The sequence below is a fragment of the Halichoerus grypus genome, chromosome 7 (assembly GCF_964656455.1).
Source record: "Halichoerus grypus chromosome 7, mHalGry1.hap1.1, whole genome shotgun sequence".
Classification (NCBI taxonomy): domain Eukaryota; kingdom Metazoa; phylum Chordata; class Mammalia; order Carnivora; family Phocidae; genus Halichoerus; species Halichoerus grypus.
In genome coordinates, this window is record NC_135718.1 from 67,170,939 (window position 1) to 67,192,649 (window position 21,711).

The 21,711-nt window shown below is 40.9% G+C and overlaps 1 protein-coding gene across 4 annotated transcripts in view; it reads right to left on the reverse strand.

Moving 5' to 3' along the window:
* Window positions 1-1,470: 1,470 nt before the first annotated feature.
* The window catches only part of TAF5L (TATA-box binding protein associated factor 5 like), a 31,891-nt gene continuing 11,650 nt past the window's right edge, over window positions 1,471-21,711 (reverse strand). For 3 of the 4 annotated variants that reach the window (XM_036072408.2, XM_078077696.1, XM_036072409.2), the window contains 3 exons: window positions 19,099-19,203; window positions 10,850-11,574; window positions 1,471-4,381 (listed from right to left, as the gene is read on the reverse strand). In XM_036072408.2, coding sequence (XP_035928301.1) covers window positions 3,584-4,381; window positions 10,850-11,574; window positions 19,099-19,203 — 1,628 coding nt within the window. In that variant the 3' untranslated portion in view covers window positions 1,471-3,583. The remainder of the gene's footprint in view (window positions 4,382-10,849; window positions 11,575-19,098; window positions 19,204-21,711) is intronic. The other variant, XM_036072410.2, reaches the window with a different exon arrangement.

Consider the following 21,711-nt stretch of genomic DNA (forward strand, 5'->3'; position numbering starts at 1 on the left):
AATTTCAGAATCATGGGCAAGTATCTAAGTTGTCCTTTAATGGGTCAAACTGGCAAGGAACATTTGCATTCCTCAAATTCTATAATGAAGATTTTCTCTTTACCATAAGGCAGTTTCAGACTCATTTGGTTGCTATGTAGGGGTCAATAATATGAATCCTTGTTGTGGGCTGGGCATAGATATAATGGACACTTTTCTAAAACATGCAACTGAAAGACAAGTTGAAGTACAGACTAATCTTTTAATCCATATATTTAAATACCAATCTGGGCAATAGCAAAATTAGAAGCCTACATATTCAATGGATTTTTTTTTATACAACCAAGACATTTTTAATATATGAATAAAACAAATGAAAAGCTAGTAATCACAGCTATCCTTAGAAGCTGGATCTTGAATATAAAAACTTCAAATTGTTTCCCGTTTCATCTATATTTCTTACTTTGCTTTATCTCAACGTTCTCTTTCTTTTGGCCAGTGTACTGCTGAATTGAAATTACAGTCAGAGTTTTCTAAGCCTATCAGCCTAAGAGATTTCAGCTTTTTTTTTTTTTCCCTGCACCTTATACACATTGCAGAGATTTATCATTGTGGTTCAAAATCGAATATTTTCAAGTTTCTTTTAGCCACATATTGTTTAAGTTTGTTCTTACCACCAGTTCCTGATCCTGCTAGATTTTGCTGACTTATTTGGCAAAGGGAAGCATGAGTCTTATAACTATTGCCAGGAACATTTAGTTACTAGTAACCTCAGGTCACTCTTTACCTGGTACTGTGGGAATGAAGGGACACACGAGCCTGTGGAAGAACTCTGGAGCCAGACTTTCCAGGTGCAAATTCTGGCTTCATCGGATACTAGCTGTGTGACCCTCTGGCAAAGTGAGTTAATCCAACAGGGCCTCAGAATCCTCATTTGTAAAATATAGATAAAAGTGGCATTTATCTCACAGGGTTATTATGGAGATAAAAGAAAAAGTTAATTTTCATAAAGCTCATGGAATGATTTCTGGTAGATAGTAAGCACTATATATATGTTTGTTAAATATTCATATTTCCTTTTTGGAGGTTTTTTAAAAAAAAAAACAAAAAACAAAAAACGTTTTTCTATTATCAGGGCTATATCCTCCAGCTAGAACTTGAGGATACTGAATATAGATCCTCCTTGTAACACATCCAAGACATGTGACCATTCCATGTTGGGTATAGATAAAAGAGCTTCTCTGGGCTTTAGATTTTCATCTACTAAATGGTAGTATCACCAGTCCTGTCCATCTCTTGCTCTGAAGAGAAAATAAAACAACACAGGAGAGCAACCTGAAGAGTCTAACTATGTTCTTATGCACCCTTGTGGCCATAAACATACATACATACCCCTTACGATATTTCTAAGATTCTGGGGAAGTTGTGAGGGGTATTCTATAAAGTTAAATTATCCCACATTAAAATCAGTTCAAAGAAAGAGGCCAAACATGAAGATCATTAAGAGCTTGAATTCAAATTACAAAAGTATATACATGATTGATAATTTGAAGACTGACCAACCCAATACAGTTTTGTGTTTAATCAAAAAAATTTTGTATTAAAAAACAAAGTCTTTCCAAATCATCCCTAGTCAGTGGTATTTTCACTCCCGAGAATGATTCAGCCCAATTTAGGGATTTTATTGTTTCTAGCAATATACCATAGAATTTAAGAGTTCACTTATTACAGATAAGAACATACTTGAATTCTACCTGGCCTTCTTCACGGCACACTATGTGGAAGTGGCTGAGGCGCTAATAGATCCTTCTTACAATGTTTCAAATATATAGGTTTTTATGAATAAGAAACACTTATTAATTAGAATCTTGGGCTCAAGTAAAAAAAAATTTTCACATAGAATTCTAGAGTCTTCCTTTACTTTCCTGATAATTCTTGGTGTTCTTGTATTTTGGCATCATTTAAATTTCTGAACGAGTCCTTTATCCGGAATTGCTCGAGAAACAGTTTAAGTTAATTAAATAGCACAGTTCTTATGCCCCTTAGAAATTTTATAATGGGGTCATTAAAGAAAACTGGAAGTGGGATCTTCCCAAATTACTCTAGATGGTAAAATATACATTGTCTCCTGTTAGCAACTGGTAACCTTGGATGTATAAACAGTATTAAATGTTACCAATAATTCCTGTGAACGCCAAGAGGAAGCACGATTCAAAGTTAGCTGAACAGAATACAGCAACAGGTGGGAGTGTACCTGTGTTGGGGCTAGTCTGGCCTACATGAGTGGCTGTCATCCTGAAGAGAGGTGGGCTGCACACGTCACCCCAGGCCGGGCCACACATCCGCCTGCCCTCACAGTTTAAATGACATGACAACACTTTTTTTTTTTTTTTTGAAACTAAATACATTTTAATAGAAAACAAAATACAAAATAACTCTTTTCAGAAAACAGAAATATTTAATCCTTTTTTTCCACGAATTCGAACTTGCTTTATCCTCAAAGCACAGTTTTAGATGCGTGCGTATGTACTTACGATTTGTTTCACAAAGTGTTCGTTAAACTGCTATTGCAATGCAGGAGGTGGGAGCGAATGATGGCAGGAGGAAAAGACACTGAGCGAGCCACACCTCCGAGTAAATGGGCATTTGGAAATTTCACATCTTCTAATTCTATCTTTTGCCTTATCGCTTCAAATTCTTTTCATTTCTTTACCACCATCTGTCCTTCCTGGGGAGAGAACTGTTCAGACAAGTGCAGCCATGAGGAGACTCTTCCTCTCCCACCGTCACTGCCAGAGCCCAGGACTTTCTCAAACCAACCCACCCACCCACTTCTAGACACATGTCAGCCGGAGTGACCCATCGTCACCCAGAAAGTTTCCCTTTCTCCCAAAACACTGTGCTACCAAATTCTCTGAATTCCCTGAACCTCAAGATTCCAAGTATCACAGCCAGTGCCAGGAGTAAAACCTGAAAGACGAGAGCAGAGAAGGCCCCTCTGCCAGTGCTAGGTTTCCTCTTCTCAATAATAATAATAATTATAATTATAATAATAAAAAATCCTGGTTCTCTGTAATTACGGAAAAGGAAAGACTTTTCGCCAGGATGATGCCCGCCCCCGTTCCTAGTTCCCACCCCCGCATTCCTACGCCAGGAAAGCCCCCTTGCACCCGCCGACTGAGCAGCGGGGACCCCGTGGCACCACTCCTCGTGAGGGTGCCCTGCAACCATCCTCGGACCAAAGGCAGCACCCGGCGGCGAGGTAAGCAGCATCTGGGGTTGACACACGGGAAAATGAGACAGAGACACGAAGGTGCTCACGCGAGGACACGGGCGGGATCTCCGTAAGAGCTTGCAATCCGACCCCCAGAGCCTCTTCATGCTCCATCTCATGTCCAATCACAGCACCTTCCCCCTCCAGTCCTTCGACATGTGGGGGACCGAGTGCAGGGGAGACGAGCTCAGGATGTCTGCACGGGAGAAGGGGGAGAAGCGGGGAGTCTTTCACAGTCAGTGATTCAATCTCAATTTGTCCTACGACTTGCAACCTGGAGGCTTTCCACTACGGCCCCAGTCCGTTACCACAAAGATTAAAAAACAAAAATTAATGTTCCTGATTTTCTTGCGTGATTCCAGTCACTAGAAGAAGGTTGCAGGCCATGAACTGCACACTGAGTACATTGCTCATCTGCCCAGTGTACACACCCACGAGTTCCCCAGAGGAACCGTCGGCAGGCGCACTGCAGTAAGTGTTCCTGATGTCCCAGACACGCACGGAGTTGTCCATGGACGCAGACGCGATCAAACTGCTGTCCGGACTGAAGGTGAGGCTGGTGATATTGTCCGTGTGGCCTCTCAGTTCTTTATAAAGGGTCCCGGAGGCCAAGTCCCATAGCTTCAGCCGCTGGTCCTCGCCAGCTGACGCCAAGTACTTACCGTTGGGAGAAAAGGCAAGAGAGAGCACGGGGCCGCGGTGGCCCGTGAAGAGCCTCACCGAGTTGCCCTGTTGAGCACTCCACAGCCGGACAGTCTTGTCGGTCGAGCCTGTGGCTAAGTAGTTTGAATTAGGGTGGAATTTGACACAGTCCACATCTGCCAGGTGGCCGGCATATATTCTCAGTGGGTACGTCCGATCAAATGACCACAGCCTCGCGGTGCGGTCGTGGGACCCACTGGCAAAGTACAGGCTATACGGGCTAATGTCCAGGTCCCACACAGGGTAGGCATGTCCTTGGTACAACACAGTGTTGGTGAAACTCCCGAGGTCCCAGTACCTAATGGACATGTCTTCAGAACAAGAGAGCAACCCTGAGCTGTCTGCGAGGAACCTTGTGCTGTACACTGGTCCACAGTGTCCCCGTAGTATCTTCATCTCTGTGCCCGCATTGTCATCCTCATCATCCTGGGGACAGTAGGGGGAAGGGCGGGTGGCAGAGAGACACACAAGGGAAAAATGTTTAGTGGTCTGCCATGACAACCAAACAGTCCAGCAAAAAGAAAAAGAAAAAGAAAAAGAAAAAGAAAAAGAAAAAGAAGAAAAAAAAAAGCCACTACTTGGGAAATAGCATCTGCCCAGTAAACGACAGCGGTCTTTGCCCTGAAGGGCGACCCCAGGAAAACAACTCATAATTGCACAACTGAATAAAAAGTCTCCTGCAACTTACAAACCGTCTTCCTCAAATTCATCTTCCAGCTCCGACTGTCAAATTCAGAGTACACAAATGCGAGGCTATTATTACACAGTAACGACTGTAGACCTTACTGTTAGGCTGAGCGTAACAGATTTCAAAGGCTGCTTAAAAGATCGCCCACGCTGACTTCCATTGTTCATCCTGATAGACATCATTTGGAAAGATTTACTTCTGAATTTACATTAAGTTCTCAGATTCTTTTATTCTGTGGGCCTGTCTTCATCTGTTGGTTTTAGCTGCTTCATAAGCCACATTGCTCCCTGTTTCTACTCCACTAAGAAAATTCCTGGCACGTTCATTACTCTCATGAGTGGGGTCAATGATGAAGGCAGACATGGTCTCACTTCAAAACTAATACAAAACCCCTGCAGGAGGTTAGCCAAAATAAAGCCTGGACATATCAGAACAAATAGTAAACCGGAAAGGTGCAGTTATCAATAAATGACACTCACACCTTGTGACCAGGCATAAACTGCCAGTTTCCAAAAAGAAAAAAGATGAAGTTTTAAAACTCTGACTTTCTAGAGGGTCTCAAACATTTTCCCAAGCGAGGCATGGGTTCAGAATGGCTTTAAACAAAGCCGAGTGACTCATGGGATTCTTGGAACTAAATTCCTGTGTGTGGGGACGGAAAAGAAGACAGCCACTCAGGGTACCGAGGGGGAAAGTCCCCTTCCTCACCCTCTTTCCCACAAGGACAGTATCTCTGTTCAAAATCCATTTTCCCTTCATTCCCTCATAGACAAGTTCTTTAACACTACAGCGGTCTCTATTCAAGAATTCATAGATTAAAATGGGTTTTAATTAAACACCAGAAGAATGAGGAGTAACAAGAGTTCTAAACCAATCGGCTTTGTTAGCTTAGATATAAATATGTCTGTGGGCCTTAAGTTCTTGTACAGGAAAATGGCATCTTTTTAACTTCCTCTTGAAAACTATTAAATTCAAAATAAAACAAACGCCTTCAATGTGTACAGATTTCAGAAAAAGTTAAGAGAAAATAAACACTGATGTCCATGAATATTCAAAATGGCTATTCCAGACACTCAACGTTAAAAATACATAAGCATTTGGGAGCTTAACGTTCTACCGAGTGTTACCAAGAATATTAGTAATTTTCCTTTCAAAAGAGGTTATGACAACACTTTAAAATTTCAAGGATGACTCATTGCTGTACACCAGAAAGTTTATATAAAAACTGTGGGAGCAAAAAACGACCCCAGATGAATTACCCTTTGAAAGTGAGTGATGGATTAAAGGGCACATTATCATCTCTGAGGCTTAAGTGGTCTTCATTTGGAGCAGGAAGTTAGGGAGGCGGGTCTTCAGCTCCTTAGTGGGGACCTAAACAGCACGCTCAGAGATGGGAAGAGGAGGGTGCGCCAGGAGTCAAGCTGGCACTTCCCAGGGGTCTTGATGATTGTCCCGAGCAGGGGGGAAAAGCGCCTGGTTGACTCTATAGACCAAGAGATGGGGAAACCAGAGCATTCCTGCTGGCTATCGCTATCAGCTCTTTGCCAGGACCACAGCTTAAAATAACCCAGCCATATTTTCTTCCGTGGCTCAACCCAGTCCCACAAGGGCCTCAGCACAGTCGAACTAAAACTCTGAACAAGCAGCTGATTCACACATGCCCAACCCCAGATTCTCCCTTTCCTTCCTTTCATGCTCACAGGACAAAACCCCAATCCCTACATTTGACTGAACACCCTATTCGGGTGTTCATTTGGGCATGCATCCCAAATAGGAATTTTTGATTTGTTAAGTATATTCGTGTAATAATAAATCGTACTATGTACATTATAAAACATGCATAAAGTAAGAAATTTAAAAATAATAGGAAGAGTAAGTATAAAAAGACCTTCAAACATTATCTTATGTACCCCTGTGCCATAGTTTGCTAAGCCCTGCTTTAGACCATGAAGGCCCTAAAAATCTCAGACTTGTTATGGATGTCTGTTCCTGGAGTAGGAGGTTCAGAGTGCCTCGGCTCACACTCCAGTCTTTCCTAGCTCGAGGGTACCTTCTGGGGTCTGAAATTTAGCCTTGGGCTGTTCTCCCAACATTAGCTGCCAATGGAACTGAAAGAAATTAAATCTGGCTGGGCTTGGGAGTAGGTTAAGACTTGGAAGCAAGCGGGGGGCTGCTCTCTCCAGGAGAGATGACAATGGCCTGAACTAGAATAGAAAAGGCGGCTATTAGCGAGTTGAGCTGAACATGTGCTGTAAGTGTAAAACACACCAGATTTCCAAGACTTAGGACAAAAAAGGAGAATGTAACAGATTTCATTAATAATCTTTTAATATTGCTTACATGTTGAAATGATAATATTTTGGCCATTATTGGATTGAATAAAATACATTATTTAAATTAATTGACTATTTCTTTTTACTTTTTTAATGTGGCTACTAGAAAAATCAAAGTTACAAACATGGCTCACATTATATTCTTCTAGGCCAGCACAGACCTACACGACCGTTTTATATACAAATCACAGAACTGAATATTACACAACACTGACTTCTTTACTTTTGAAACTTAGAGACTGCTGGATTGGGGGAAGGAGGCTCACTAGCCAGTACATGAACCGAGTACTGGTGCTGTAGTGCTGGGCTAGGAGGGCGGGAGGCTGGCAGTGACGAGGGTGATCGTATACACATACCTGAAACGAAGAGCAAATCCTTGATTTGGTATCTGTGGTTTTGCCATGTTGCTCAAATATTAAAAATACACAGTTACCAATCGACAAGGGTAAAAGTTGGACCTCATTTCCAACTCCATTTAGTGTGGCACAGAGGATGGAGGGTCTCAGACAGGATAGAGGCTACTGGTCCTGGTGAGAAGAGGGACACTGCTATGCCAATTAATAGCTTTTCAAAGGTTAATCTAGAATCGCTTCTCGAACTTTTGGCTAAGATCAAGTGTAGAACAGCTTTAAGCTGCAGATCTCAGAAGCTACAGGGCAGTGCTGTAAATCCAGTTTTATTTGGCTTAATAAATAGAGAAAATTTTATGCCCTCATAGGAGCTTTTGATTACTGTTTTTGACTTTTTTATTTTATTTATTTATTTAATTTTTATTTATTTATTTGACAGAGAGAGACACAGCGAGAGAGGGAACACAAGCAGGGGGAGTGGGAGAGGGAGAAGCAGGCTTCCTGCCGAGCAGAGAGCCCGATGCGGGGCTCGATCCCAGGACCCTGGGGCCATGACCTGAGCCGAAGGCAGACGCTTAACGACTGAGCCACCCAGGCGCCCCTGTTTTTGACTTTTTTAAACTGAGATATAATTCACATACTATAAAATTCACTCTTTTAAAAAACATAATTCAATGGCTTTTAGTATACTCACAGAGTTGTGCAACTATCACCATTATCTACTACAGAACATTTTCATCACCTCAAAAGAGAACCTTTTACCCATTAGCAGTCACTGCCTATTTCCCTGTCCCCAGTCCCTAGCCGCCATCAATCTACTTTCTGTTTCTATGGATATGCCTATTCTGGATATTTCCTAGAAATGGAATCATATAGCATGTGGTCCTTTGTGACTGGCTTCTTTTATTTAGTTAGCATAATGTTTACAAGGTTCATCTACAACATAGCATGTCTCATGTTGCTTCATTCCTTTCTATGGCATAATAATATTCTATTACACGGATATACCACATTTTGTTAATCAGCTGACTGACATTTGGGCTGTCCCCACTTTTTGGCAATTATGAATAATGATGTTCTGAACATTCATGTACAAGTTTTGGTGGGGACATACGTTTTGAATTCTCTGGGATATATACCTAGAAATGGAACTGGTGGGTCTGGTCAATATTTTAAATACCCACTATTAAAACATTTTATTCACTAATTTATGCAACAGCTGTTGCTTCACAAAGATTAAGGCAGAGGCTGCAAACTGGCTTTTTAATTGGGTTTTCATGTACTTTTGTACTTCCTACCATCTCTTTGATCCAGGTAGTGGTAAACCGTTTACATTTACCTGCTTGGCTTCTACAGGCATGTGAATTTGTGACCTCTGCATTAAGAGTTTCTATTTTAATTGTGAATTCTATAAGGAAAAAAAAAAAGTCCAAGTTCTCATTGAAGAAATATTAAAAACTAACTACCAGAACTGAGTTATATTTTGCTTTTCCCCAAAATGTTCCTTGTCAGGAACAACAAAAAACAAAAAGCAAAAAACAAACAAAAAAAAACAAACCCCAAAGCACCCCAAAAAACCAAAAACCAAACACCCCCCCCAAAAAAAAACCCCATTAACAACAAAAACTTTTGTAAACTGCTGTAACAAAATGGGTGGGGGATGTAGAAATCCCAAACAGGAAACCCCTTGACAACATGATAAGAAGATCTCAACTTTAGTTCTAAAATGAAACAAAAGTTTGTTCACAAGGAAAGCAGTACCTTTATACTGTAGCAGAATCTACAGTACTTTGTGGATAATGGCGAATACATCAGGAAGATACTTAAACAAAGTATCTTCTTTTGGAGTGGAACAGCACCTCCCACCGGAGCTCTTGTCTCACCAGTCCCCGAGCTCCCTTCCTGGGGCCGCTCCCCTAGCTCAGGCCACCATAATCCATAGCCTGTGGTGCCGTACTGCTATGGGTCTTAGCCCAGCCAGATTGAATTTCTTTCACTTCCTGGAATTCATCATGTTATTCTTCACTTCTGGGTCTTCAAATGCATACCTCCCAAAGCCTGGAAATCTTCACAGAATCAGTCACAGAGCTAATTTTCAGTGGTAGCCAGGGTAGAAGGGTAGAATATTAAACATTTTTTTTAGTCTAATGTTCTTTCCTTCTTTGTATCTACCTTTCTATCTTTGCTATCTTCCTTTATATTAATTTGTAATGCTGAGAATACTCTCCAAACACAATGTCATCAAGCTAATAAGGTCAGTGGAAAAATATTTTTCATTGTATTTACAGAAAGTTGTAAATCAATGATGGCAGCGTCCTTCAGTTGTATGTGAAGAATGCTCAACAGGCTATAATTATCTCCTAGGAAAATTTAAAAACTCAAATACATGTGCAATAAAAAAATTTTGGAGGGTACTATAAAATCCTAGAAATCAAAGTGTGTACATTGGAATGTAGACCTTTTACTCATCACAACAAACTCCTCTAATTATATTGTCTCAGTCGCAAGAAACAAAAATTCAAAGACCATGCTAACTGGAAGGTGACTAAGAAAAGAAGAATAGGAAGAAAGGGCTTATTTTGTGCATCCAATATTCTTGGTATCCTTATCACCCGTGGAAATTAACTTGAATGTTGGTGTTTTTTTTTTTTTTTACTCCTTTATTTTTCAACCCCGTGCAAAGAATTTTCCACTGTAAGTAACCTGAGGCAGAGCTACCTGAATTTCAGTGGTGAGATGACAAAAATATTCTAGCTTCCAGCTTTTGTGGGCCACTCGCAGGGAAAGTTAACTCTGTGAAGTTCAATTTTCTTTCTCTTTGTGCACATGTTTTCTAAGGCAGTGATTCTCAGTGACCCGAAACTCAGGCCACTGGGCCTGCCCTTTTCAGTAACCATGCCAAATCACTACCCTGATTGATGGATAGAACAGCAATTATACTTTCTGTGCACTTTTCAAAATGGGGTTTAGGAACACCCTGGAGCACATGAAGCCAGAGGACGTGCACTGGCCTCAGAGAGGCTGGTAACACCCAGTGTTGGTGAGGGTGAAGAGCAACCAGCGTTCTTGTTCAGTTTGATGAGGCTGGGAAGTGACAATACTCATCACAATTCAAAATGCAGACCCCTTGACCCAGTGATCCTACTTCTAATTGTTTATATTTGCATAAATGTACCCACACACACACCACACACACACACAACACACACACACTTACTGTAAATCTCAATATTAGCTAAAGGTCTTTAATTAGGCTTAGCAATGTTATCCATATTCAGACAGTAATAAATACTGACCAATCATTAATCATGTTCAGTTAATGTTGTGAAACATAGTTGTCATCTCTTCCAAAGTTAGGTATGAGCAGGAATTCAGCGGCTACAGGTTACGTGGGTATTAGTCTGGCTTTAGCTATACGATGGAGGAATTAAGGAAGTCCATTCTCCACAAGAGCTGCCATGTTTGGTAAGAATTCTAAGCAAATTAGTAAGGCAGGTGTAGGGAAGAAAAATGATACTCATACCTCCTCCTCCAGAATGTCACAAGCCAAGTGGATGCGGGACACGTCTACTTGATGGGGTTCGGATTTTAACTTCTTGGATCGTAAACTCCACAGTTTTATACAGGAGTTGTCAAACCCAGCAGCAAGCAGCTTGCTGTCCGGGGAGATTTCTGCAGTGTTCAACAGCTGCTCTGTGTTATAGAAGGCATAGAAACAGATGGTGGTGAGGGAGGGAGGGCCATCCTTGACGCGCTTAATGCTCTCCTGCAAGACCTCCAGGGCAGCCTCGTTCTGCAGAATAGGGGCGGGCATGTCAGTGGGCTCTAAGCCGCTGCCCTCGCTTCGAGAGGAGTTACCACTGGCATAGAGCTGGTAATCTGTTCTCTTGGCAGGCTGCACGTCAAGATGGATATGCAAGGTGAGGACCTTGCACAGGGCGGTGTTGTTGTCACTTTGGAGGTAGCGGATAAGGTAGTTGTAGCTGTCTTCCTGGAGACGGACCACGTACTTGTTATCTAGGAATGCTCGAAGCTTGAAGTTAGACAGGATGTCCTGGATGGTCTGAGTGGTCTGTAGCTGCTCAATGACATCCTTCTGGCTAGCGTTCTGCAGAAACATTCCATGGAAGCGGCTGTAAAAACTTTCCACTGTGCTCTTCGGACTATTCTGGACCAGGTTGAGATGGAGGTAGACAAAGAGAGGATAGAGGAGAGGCATCACTTCGTGGCTATGCTGGGAATCAGAATCTATAATGGAAAAAAGTGAGGGCTTTATAATCTGTATAATTTCAAAGAATAATGTGGCCCTCCTGGGGAGCCCACCATCACACTACACATTCTGGTCAGGACTGCTGATTGAACTAGAAGCCCAACATAGAATTATAGAAACTCAAAATCCAAGCCTTTTGACTGAAGAAGGAAGAGCAGGGACTCTGAAGTCCAGCGAACCTGGCCTGAAGTCGGCCACAAATCAGGAATCTGATGCCCAGAGAGGTTAAGTGACCTGCCTAAGTTGTCACAACACTTCAGGAGCTTGTCCCCAGGTCTTCAAGGTTCACTGTTTTTCCCCAGTACATTAGTGTTCCTCCAATTGGGGAGCACAGACCTCTGAGGGTCCTTAGATATATTCTTGGGAGACTATGAGTTCTTTCCAGAAACTTTTTAGTTGGATAATTTTTAAAAACAATAAACACAGGCCTATTCATAATTATCTGGCTGGTCCTTAAGCAAGTATTGACATACGACTTTAGTGCTCCCTTTTGTTTTGTGATTACTTTGGGCCTCCATCATCCAACAGTATTATCAGAGTACTTATTTAGTGAGTTCATTAACATGCCTAGCTACCCAGGCTGGCACGCCCTAACACTAACATGGTAACACTCCCCCAAAATTGTCCCATATCTGCCAGTGTAATCATTTTGATTATGTTGGCTAAAAAGTAAAATTACTCTTTTGCAGTGATAATTTACAAACGAGACATTTTCACGTCATTAAGACTAAACCATTTACTAATTTGAGACTTAACACCATGCAACTATGTGACAAAGGATGTTCAAAAGTGTCCAGCTTTAATTGCCACAGGCAAGGGAGAAAAGCACAGAGGTGTATCTGACGCCCATATGTGAGCGCGGAGGGAGCTGTGATGGCGCAGAGGTTCTGCAGGTATTCGGCCACAGGGCGAGCGGGGGCAGCAGGGCCAATGCAGGGCGCAAGCGCCTCGGGAAGCTGAATGCAGACTAGTCTGTGTCACAGCCAGCAGGACCGGCCCCATGCCTATGTGGAGCAGCAGGTTAGTTCTGGCAAAATCTATGCGTTATATTCACTTGCTGTTTATTTGAACTTTATTGCTTTTGTGGTTTTGCTTGTACTTTATTTGTAAATGAGTTTCGGTTTCATACAGAAATACAGTAGCCATAAACGTTTTATATCTTGTGTAACGTTTGTACATATTTAAGTAAATTAATATCAAAATGCTTTAAGTCAGCATTAGTACTTCTGCTGGCACTTTTTTTTCCCTTCATGAAAAAGAATCCATACACGGCTCAAAATCAGGAATATTACATTAGGGAATCTCGCCTCCCTAATTTGATGATAAATGATACCAGCATGCTATCTCTGCTTAATACCCTATTTCACTTTATCACAGGTGAATTAATTGTGTAATATGTGCATTTTAGAATAAATGTGTCCCTACTCAAAGACGTATTTAGAAAAGGAACTTAAATTACAACGATGATTCCAATAAACTTAAGACTGTTACCCGGCCACTTTGGGCTCCTCATGTCTTCAATAGGCCCAGAAGGGAGTTAGGGTGCTGGCTGGGGTGACTGATCCCGACTACCAAGGGGACACTGGACTGCCAGTCCACAGTGGAGGTAAGGCAGAGTATGTCTGCAAAATAGGAGATCCCTAAGGGCATCTCTCAGTATCATTCTGCCCTGTGGTTAAGATTAATGGAAAACTATAGAAATCTAATCCAAGTAGGACCAGTAATGGCCCAAGACTCTTCAGAAATGAGGTTTAGGTCATCCTATCCAGTAAAGAACCAAGACCAGCTGAGGTGTTTGCTGAAGGCAAAGAAAATGCAGAATGAGTAGTGGAAGAAAGTAAATACCAGCTATGAAGTATGTGACCAGTTACAGAAATGAAGACTAATTATTTAAATTACCCTCCTTATTTTGTTAAGAATATGTGTGTGTGTGTATTTACACATATCTTTGTTTTCTTCCCTCTCTTGTTCCCTTACGTACATAAGTTATCCTTACTTCGTACCAGAGTAGTTAAGTGTTGTTAACTCTACACCATAGTATTTAAGTTACAGGATATCAAGGAGAAGAGTAAATCACCTAAGGACTTTGCTTTTTCTTCTGGGGAAGGGATTCGTGCATTTTTGGTTGTACCCAGGAGAGCTGTATCATGTTAGGTGGATTAAAGACCTTGTTAATCATCGTTATTTGGAGATTAAGTATGGTTTAAGGAGATAGATATGGGTACCAAATTGACAGGGGGTAGACTTGGGATGGTTAATTCTGTGTCATGGCTGGGCCACAGTGCCCAGATACTTAGTTAAACATTATCTAGATGGTTCTGCGAAGGTATTTTTTAGATGAGATTAACAGTTAAGTCAGTAGACTCTGAATAAAGCAGATTACCCTCCATAATGTGGTGAGCCTCGTCCAATCAGTTGAAGGCCTTATGAGAACAAAGACTGACCTCCCCAGAAGAGGGAATTCTGCCAACAGATTCACTTTGGGTTTGAGTTGCAGTTCTTCCGTGGGTCTCCAGTCTGCCTTCCTGTCTTGCAGATTTTGGACTTGCTGCCCTCCATAAGTGCATGAGCCAATTCCTTAAAATATATCTTTCTGTATGTACATCTTATTGGTTCTGTTTCTACGGAGGATCCTAATTCAGATTTTGGTATTTCTTTAAATGCTGTAATTCTTTGGAAGACCTCTGGAAACTTTTTTCCATAAAATACTAATGAAAAAAACCAAAACCCCAAAAACTCAACCCTTACCAATTAGACTTCCAATATATTCTACTGGGATGAAGGATTGTTTGCAATTCCTTAAAATCTTAGTTTTAGGCTTATTTTTCAAAATGAGAGGCATTTTAGTTTAATAAGTTTAGAAAACAAAACAAAACAAAACCCAGCCACCAAGAGATAGGGCTGTACTACTTTAAAACTTAGTGAAATTCACTGTTGTTTCAGCTCAGTTTCAAAATTGTTTAATTGTTCTCTCTTGTCTGAAGAAAAGAGTATATCAGGTATAAAATAAAATTTGGATCAACATATTCATTATGTGGAACAAAGTAAGACTCACATAAGACTTAACTCTCATTTTTAATCTTGTTTCCTTGAAATCGTAACATATACTTTATATTTTACTGAAAGTGTATTTGCTTGAAATATATTTTTTCTAATTTCAAAAGTAACATATCCTCTGAAAAGTGCGCTTTTCCTTCCTTCTATCCATCCATCCACCGACTATGTAACAAACTCCTACTTGGTGCCACACTCTGCTGGTGGTGTAAGTAAGAGGAAGTTTTTTGCAGAGTTTGCAGAAATTAGTAGTGAAAAGGACACTAAGTTAAATGAAAACCTGGCTTGTTAGCCCTTGTTCTCCTGCTGACCTCACAGCCCTGTCTTTTGTTCTGAAACATCACACTACCCAGCTCAACTCTTCACTTCCCTCCCTTTCGGGCCTCCCCTCCTTCTCTCCTTCCTCAAATACTCATTTCGTTTCAAGGATGAACACGGAGTGTGTGCTTCCTGTGATCCAGGCACTTGACATCTATTGTCGAGTCTAAGGGTCACAGCTGGGCCCAGATTCACACCCAGACTGCTTGATTCCAAAGTCTTTGTTCTTCCTCCTATACCTCCTGAAGAAAAGGACCCAGAGCAACAGGTAAGCTCACAGAATCTCTCAACCACAGAGAACTTACGGAGGAAAAACACACTTAGGGTACTACAGCCCGAGATGCTCTTATTTTCCTCATATCTTCCTTTGAGATTTATCATCTCCTTAAACTGGCATTTGCACCTCCATGAAGCTGATACTGAGTTCTTTATCACAAGTCTGTATCTTTCTTTTAAATACTAGCCTCCAATTTCCTACTGCAAGCTACACAGCAGGAGGCCGCCATCATAATGATGTAAAAAACAACCTGACTTATTTCTGCTCAATATAGCTTAAGCCTCCATTTGTCACAGAGCCCAAGTCATCCTCGACTCTTCCTCCTTTAATCCTGAGCCTTGGAGAGTCTACCTTGGAAATTTTAACTATGAAATCAAGACCTTGCTTCCCACTTGCACAACACTGTTGAGCTGTGGTCCTTTTTCAGCTCACTTTTCCAGTACTACAGTGGACTTTAGGCTGGCTTCCTGGTCATCCCATTTGCAAACCCTTTCATAAACTGCTTTCAGACTTTTGTCTCCTAGGCCCGATCGTCAGGTCTCTCCTCAACCTGGCTCCACTGTGGCTGGCTTTATCTCCAATCTGAAAACCCCATTCCCAATAAAGCTGCTTCCTTCACTGTTCCTGCCCAAAGAATTGCCATCTCTGCCTTTTTGCTCATGTCCTTCCACATACCCTGAATCCTCCTCCTTCTCTTCCACAGCTTACTGAAATCCAACCCATCTTCCAAACGCTGACTTAAATTCCACCTCCTGACTGACAGTAAGGCCTTCTCTGACTACTCTGTCCAAATCATATTCTCCTTTCATTCCAGAGTTCCTCTATGTACAAACTTTGGCACTGATTTCATCCTGGCCTGTTAAAACTCTTCCACCATATTTGAACTTTATTTAAAAACTTTTACTTTTAGCCTTCTTATGTTAGGACTGTTCCCTATTTAGATTAATGACTGTATCTTATACTTTATCTTGGTGCTCAGGAAACACTTGTTCATTTGACTTGGCTTACTGCTCTTCAGAGACCTGAGGGTAGGGAGAAATAGTCCAGGAAAAGCAGTCTGTAAAAACACAAAACAGGGCAACTCTTTCAGGTCCCCTCCCTCCTCGGGAGCTTTGTGCTATCACTTTGCTATCGCTCAGTAAACCTTGCTAAAAATAAAATAAAAAATAAAAAAAACAAAAGACCCCACAAAATATATATTTACCCCCTCCAAGTAACCTGTGCCCAATGGATTAAAGAATTATAGGTAAAATTAACAGACAACTTCCTCAGTTTTGAAACAAGACAAAGGAGAAGATTAATACATTACCAGTTATTGAAATTTAAAGTTCTGGGGGAAGGAAATTATGAGAGGAGAATAAAGAAGGTACCATATATTAGGGAAAAACCAGCATCATCAGACACAAGGAGTCAACAGCTATTCTATATTAAGAGTTTTAGTAAATAGTCAAGAAAAATAGTAAGAGCCCAAAGAACATTTTTTTAAAGATTTTTTAAAAAATTTATTTTAGAGAGAGAGTGAGAGAGAGAGCATGAGCAGGGGCAGAGAGAAAGGGAAAAGCAGACTCCCTGCTGAGCAGAAAGCCCAACACAGGGCTGGATCCCAGGACCTGGGATCATGACCTGAGGTGAAAGCAGACGCTTAACCCACTGAGCCACCCAGGCACCCCCCAAAGAAATAAATCTAAGCAGAAAACTTTGCACCAGGTTAAATCACATTCGTGATCAATTAAATGTATTAATTCTTCATTGTGAAAAGTAACCACAGTTCTGTAATAAAATTATTCCAATGACTCTATTTTATTACAACTATGCTTCAGTGATTAAAGAATATAAACAAAAACCAGTATGGCACTAGTCATGAGCATCAATCATAATGCAAGTAAGTCACGTCTATGAGTACATGGAGGGCATCACTATCATAATGATATACTGGGGCTTTATGCTTTTGTCTGTTTCCCTCATTAGGCAGTAGGCTCCACATCAATATGCTCTATTGCAACATCCAGCCCAGCAAGTAGCCAATGCCTAACATAAATATCGGCTGAATGAATGAAAGAGAAAGGCTGAGAGAAGCCAGGCATTCCTTCTTAAACCAGCTTCCCCACCACTAGCATGGAGAGAGAAATCGATCATGGGCAAAGAAATATAGTTATATTTTAAAAATGGAGTAAAATGATTTTCTAAAGACTTAAATTTAAAAAATAAATTGCTTAGGGGCACCTGGGTGGCTCAGTCTTTAAGCGTCTGCCTTCGTCTCAGGTCATGATCCCAGGATCCTGGGATCAAACCCCGCATCGGGCTCCCTGCTCAGCGGGAAGCCTGCTTCTCCCTCTCCCACTCCCCCTGCTTGTGTTCCCTCTCTCACTGTGCCTCTCTGTCAAATAAATAAAATCTTAAAAAAAAAAAAAATTGCTAAAAGCCTCAAAAAAACCAATGCCAGTGATTACATAACTCAGTATCTCCAAGTTCTTGCTTACCTCTCAGTGAAAGCCTTCTTATAAATTCAATTTTTCTCTTTTTATCCTTACTGGAGATAGAAAGCAGCTGATCACTGTTCTGAGATATTTAACATTCATATGATATGAAGATCTTAATTGAACTTCTTTTTCAGTTTAAACATAATAGGCTCTTTTTCCTAAACCTTTAAGCTTCATGATTTTTTCATTTTTGTAACAATTTAATAGATGGTACTTATGAATTCCATCACTCCAGTAACTCTGAGGCTGATAAGATAACCCTCTCTAAGGTTTTATTTTGTAACTTTTATTTCTTGTAACACTTTGGCCACTTTCCCTAGAATACAGAAAATGTGGAATCTTTCCTTTAAAAAATACAGATCATAATGAGGGTCAAGTAACATCAAGTGATGTAAAATTAGCTATATTATTGTGGCTTATAGATTGATCACCTTATATGCATCTTTACCATTAAAACTTATTATTACCCTGAGAATTTTTTTAAATAAAAAAAGAAAAATGAAATAACGTCAAAGTGCTTTAACTACAATTTACCACTAACCAATACCTACTAATTACTCTCAACCCTTTGAGGGCACAGAAAGTTTTGTATTTCTTATACCTCAAGGTGTTTTGAATGAAAAAGTACTCAACAAAAGACTTTAATTAATAACCTGAATCAATGTAGTCTCCCTCACTGCGATAATCTTTCCAACATTAAAATTATAATCAGTTATCTTAGGACTGGATGAAATCACTTGGTTATACCTTTGAATCACCTTATTTCACAGATGAAGAAACCAGGGCTCCAGAGATGCTAAACAACTCCGTTTTTTTTTTTTTTTAAGTGATTCATTTAAAAAGTCATACAGTGAGTTAAAAGAACTGATTGGAACTCATATTTACTGATTGTGTGTTTTAATGGTCATTACACCACCCACAAACCGGACTAAACTACTTCTAATTTTTTTTGTCTTGCTGATTCATGATGACTAGTGTCTTGCACTTCAGGAAATAAGGGGAAAAGGTCATTTTGAGATGTACCATATTATTAATAGTGATTTCAATGTCCATTTCAAATTCTCTGCATTTAAGGATGTTTCTCTACATGGCTGATTTAACTTTCACTGTTTCATCGCAAGCTCTAGTCACTCTGCTGACAGCCATGGACAAAACAGTGACCAAAACACCGGGAGCCCTAGCCCTTGCAAACTAACTTGTGATTTAACTCTCCTAGCAGGTCCAATAGATTGTAAGATTGAATGCAAGGACTGCCCTCAACTACCTTTGAATCCGTACTAAGTACACCGTACCAGGAATACAATAGGTTCTGAGGGAAAGTTGTGGGATTCTTTCTTAGTAAGAGGAAGTTCTTCTTTAAGCTGAGCACTTACCAGTGAGAAAATTCCGTAGGCGTCCAAACTGTACTTCATATTGCTGGGGCTCTGCCTGGCAAGGGGCTGCAGACACTATGTTGGCACAGCCGGATTCTGATTGGACTAAGGAGGAAAAGATATATACGGTGGGGATGGGAAACACAATTATTAATCCAGTATGTGGCAAGATGGGTGGAAGAGGGTGTTAAGTATGCATCATAGCAATGGACATTTCAGTAGATTTTAAGAGTATGGTGGGGCTTCTGATTAAATATGGCCGAGTGTTAACACCAATCTCCTCTTCTTCCTGATACCCAAATAAAATGACAGTGGAGGAATGAAAAGGTATAAAGCACAGGATTAAGTTGAATGAGAGAGGACAGGTACATAAGTACATGAGGGACATATCTGAAAGCATTTGACCCCATGTTCTGACATCCTATGATAATGTGCCTTGGTGTGGGTCTATTTTCAACCATCATTATGGACACTTAGCAGGCCCTTTCAATAAAAATTCGTGTCTCTTGGTTCTGAGAAATTTGTTGATTCTGTTTTCTCTTTCAGGGACCCCTACTATTTCTCTTTCTTCTTCTTCTTTTTCAGAAAGCTCTAGGCCCAATGTGGGGTTCACACAACCCTGAGATTAAGAGTCACATGCTCTACCAACTGAACCAGCCACGTGTCCCTGGGACCCCCTACTATTTCAAGGTTAGATTCCCTGAACTGATCTGCTTCTTCAACTTTCAACCTTTCTACTGATTTCTCATTTTTATTACCATTTACTTAAATTTGCCACATTTCTTGCTGTTCTCCTAATGTTGTTTGTTTTTTAAAAATAGCATTTTCTTCTTGTCTCAAGGCTATCAATGATGGTATTTTTGAAGTTTTTTTCTCTCAGCTGTTTGCTTCACTCAAGTTGCTTCTCTGATTCTTTCCACCTCTCCTCTTTATACTGAGTACATTAGGTTCTTTCATGGCTGAAGGTGAAGTACTACAGAGCTGATGGAAACTCTGTGTGTTTATCACCCAGCATGACCTGGATGGGCAATTTCTCAATGTCAATGTCTTCACAGGTCTTCTCTCTTGGGCAGGTCAGATTCACCAGGGAAGAATCTCTAATCACCTTCCTGAGGGATATGTGACTGACTGCTAGTGTTCTAGGCAGCGGGATGTGGGGAAGAAGGCTAGAGTCTCAATATGCAGATACACAGTATGTAAACATGCACTTAGTCTCCATTCTGTGAATTTATTCTTTCTAAAAAGAGAAACAACATTCCCTTACCCTTTCTGCGGGGGTAAGGGGACACTGGGAAAAGGTGGCTGGGGACCGAGGGAGCCATCTTTAATAATCTGGATGAAACTAACACATTTTAGAAGACAGATTATGGATGGAGGAATGAAATTAATGCAGGACTGAGGTAGCCACAACATAACATGTACAGGAAGGGGGATACAGATGAGAAGTCAGTCAGTGTGCCCTACGAGAACTCAGAGCAACAGCCTGAAGCAGGAGGATGTGCTGCATGTGCATGAATGGTACTCCTCTCTCCTTCACGTGGCTCCCACCTTGAGTTAGTCAGTCACCAAATCCTACAGATTCCTCAATCTATCCTCTCCTCTCCACTCCTATTACCACCTCCTTAACTCAGGCTGTCCTCACTTCTCACTGGATCATTCTATGGCCTTCTAACTAGCTTCCCTGGTTCTACTCTGGGCCTTCCCCAATCAATGCAGCCACCAGAGTGATCTTTCCATAATTCACACTTGAGAACCTAGATGTCCTTCTCCAACTTGTCCCCTGGTAAGCTCCTAATGGTTCTTTTGAGACTCAGCTCACTCCTTCTATTTACTAACCCCTGACTATATACTGGGAATCATGAAACCTTTGGGGAAGCAATCCTTGACCTGCCAAGCTAATTTAGATGACCACCTTCTTTGTTCCTACAGAACCTGAAACATTCTCCCTTCATAGAACTTACTACATCACACCCTCCTGTCATCACTGATTTATCCGCCTCATTTCCTGGCTATAATGTTAAGCTCTTCAGGAGCTAGGATCAAACATTAGCTATCTCTAGGACTTTTCAGCACCTGACCTATAGCAGATGTTCAATAGGTGGTATGCTGAATGATGACATAATCATTCAGATTACTCAACTGACAGAAAGACCTAGGACAAAATCTTATGATACTCACATTTCCTGGTGGTTTTCCAGGAACAAGAGTGACCTTCCTAATAAGCCATTATATCTGCATTAAGATGACTAAGAAGAGTCATGTTCTGGCAGTCATGTTCTGTATAATAGTGCTTGTTTCTATTTTCTATCAACAACTGCAGAGAATTACTGCTCCCAGGTTCTAATGAACACGGGGCAGCAGGAGATTATTCATGCACATTAAAGGCTGTGCTGGCAAGTTGAGAAGGAATTACTCTGGCTCTATAAATTGGCCATCCTATTTGAAACAATAAGGCATTTAGTAATCTATTCCAAGTCCCTCACATCTGGCTCTGTTCTTGTCAGGGGTAACCCAGTCTGAAAGAAAGGAACAATGGGGGTGGATCTGATGTTAAAGAATAAGAAGGCAGATACCTTCTTATAAGAAGGTATAATAAGAAGGGCTACTTCTACT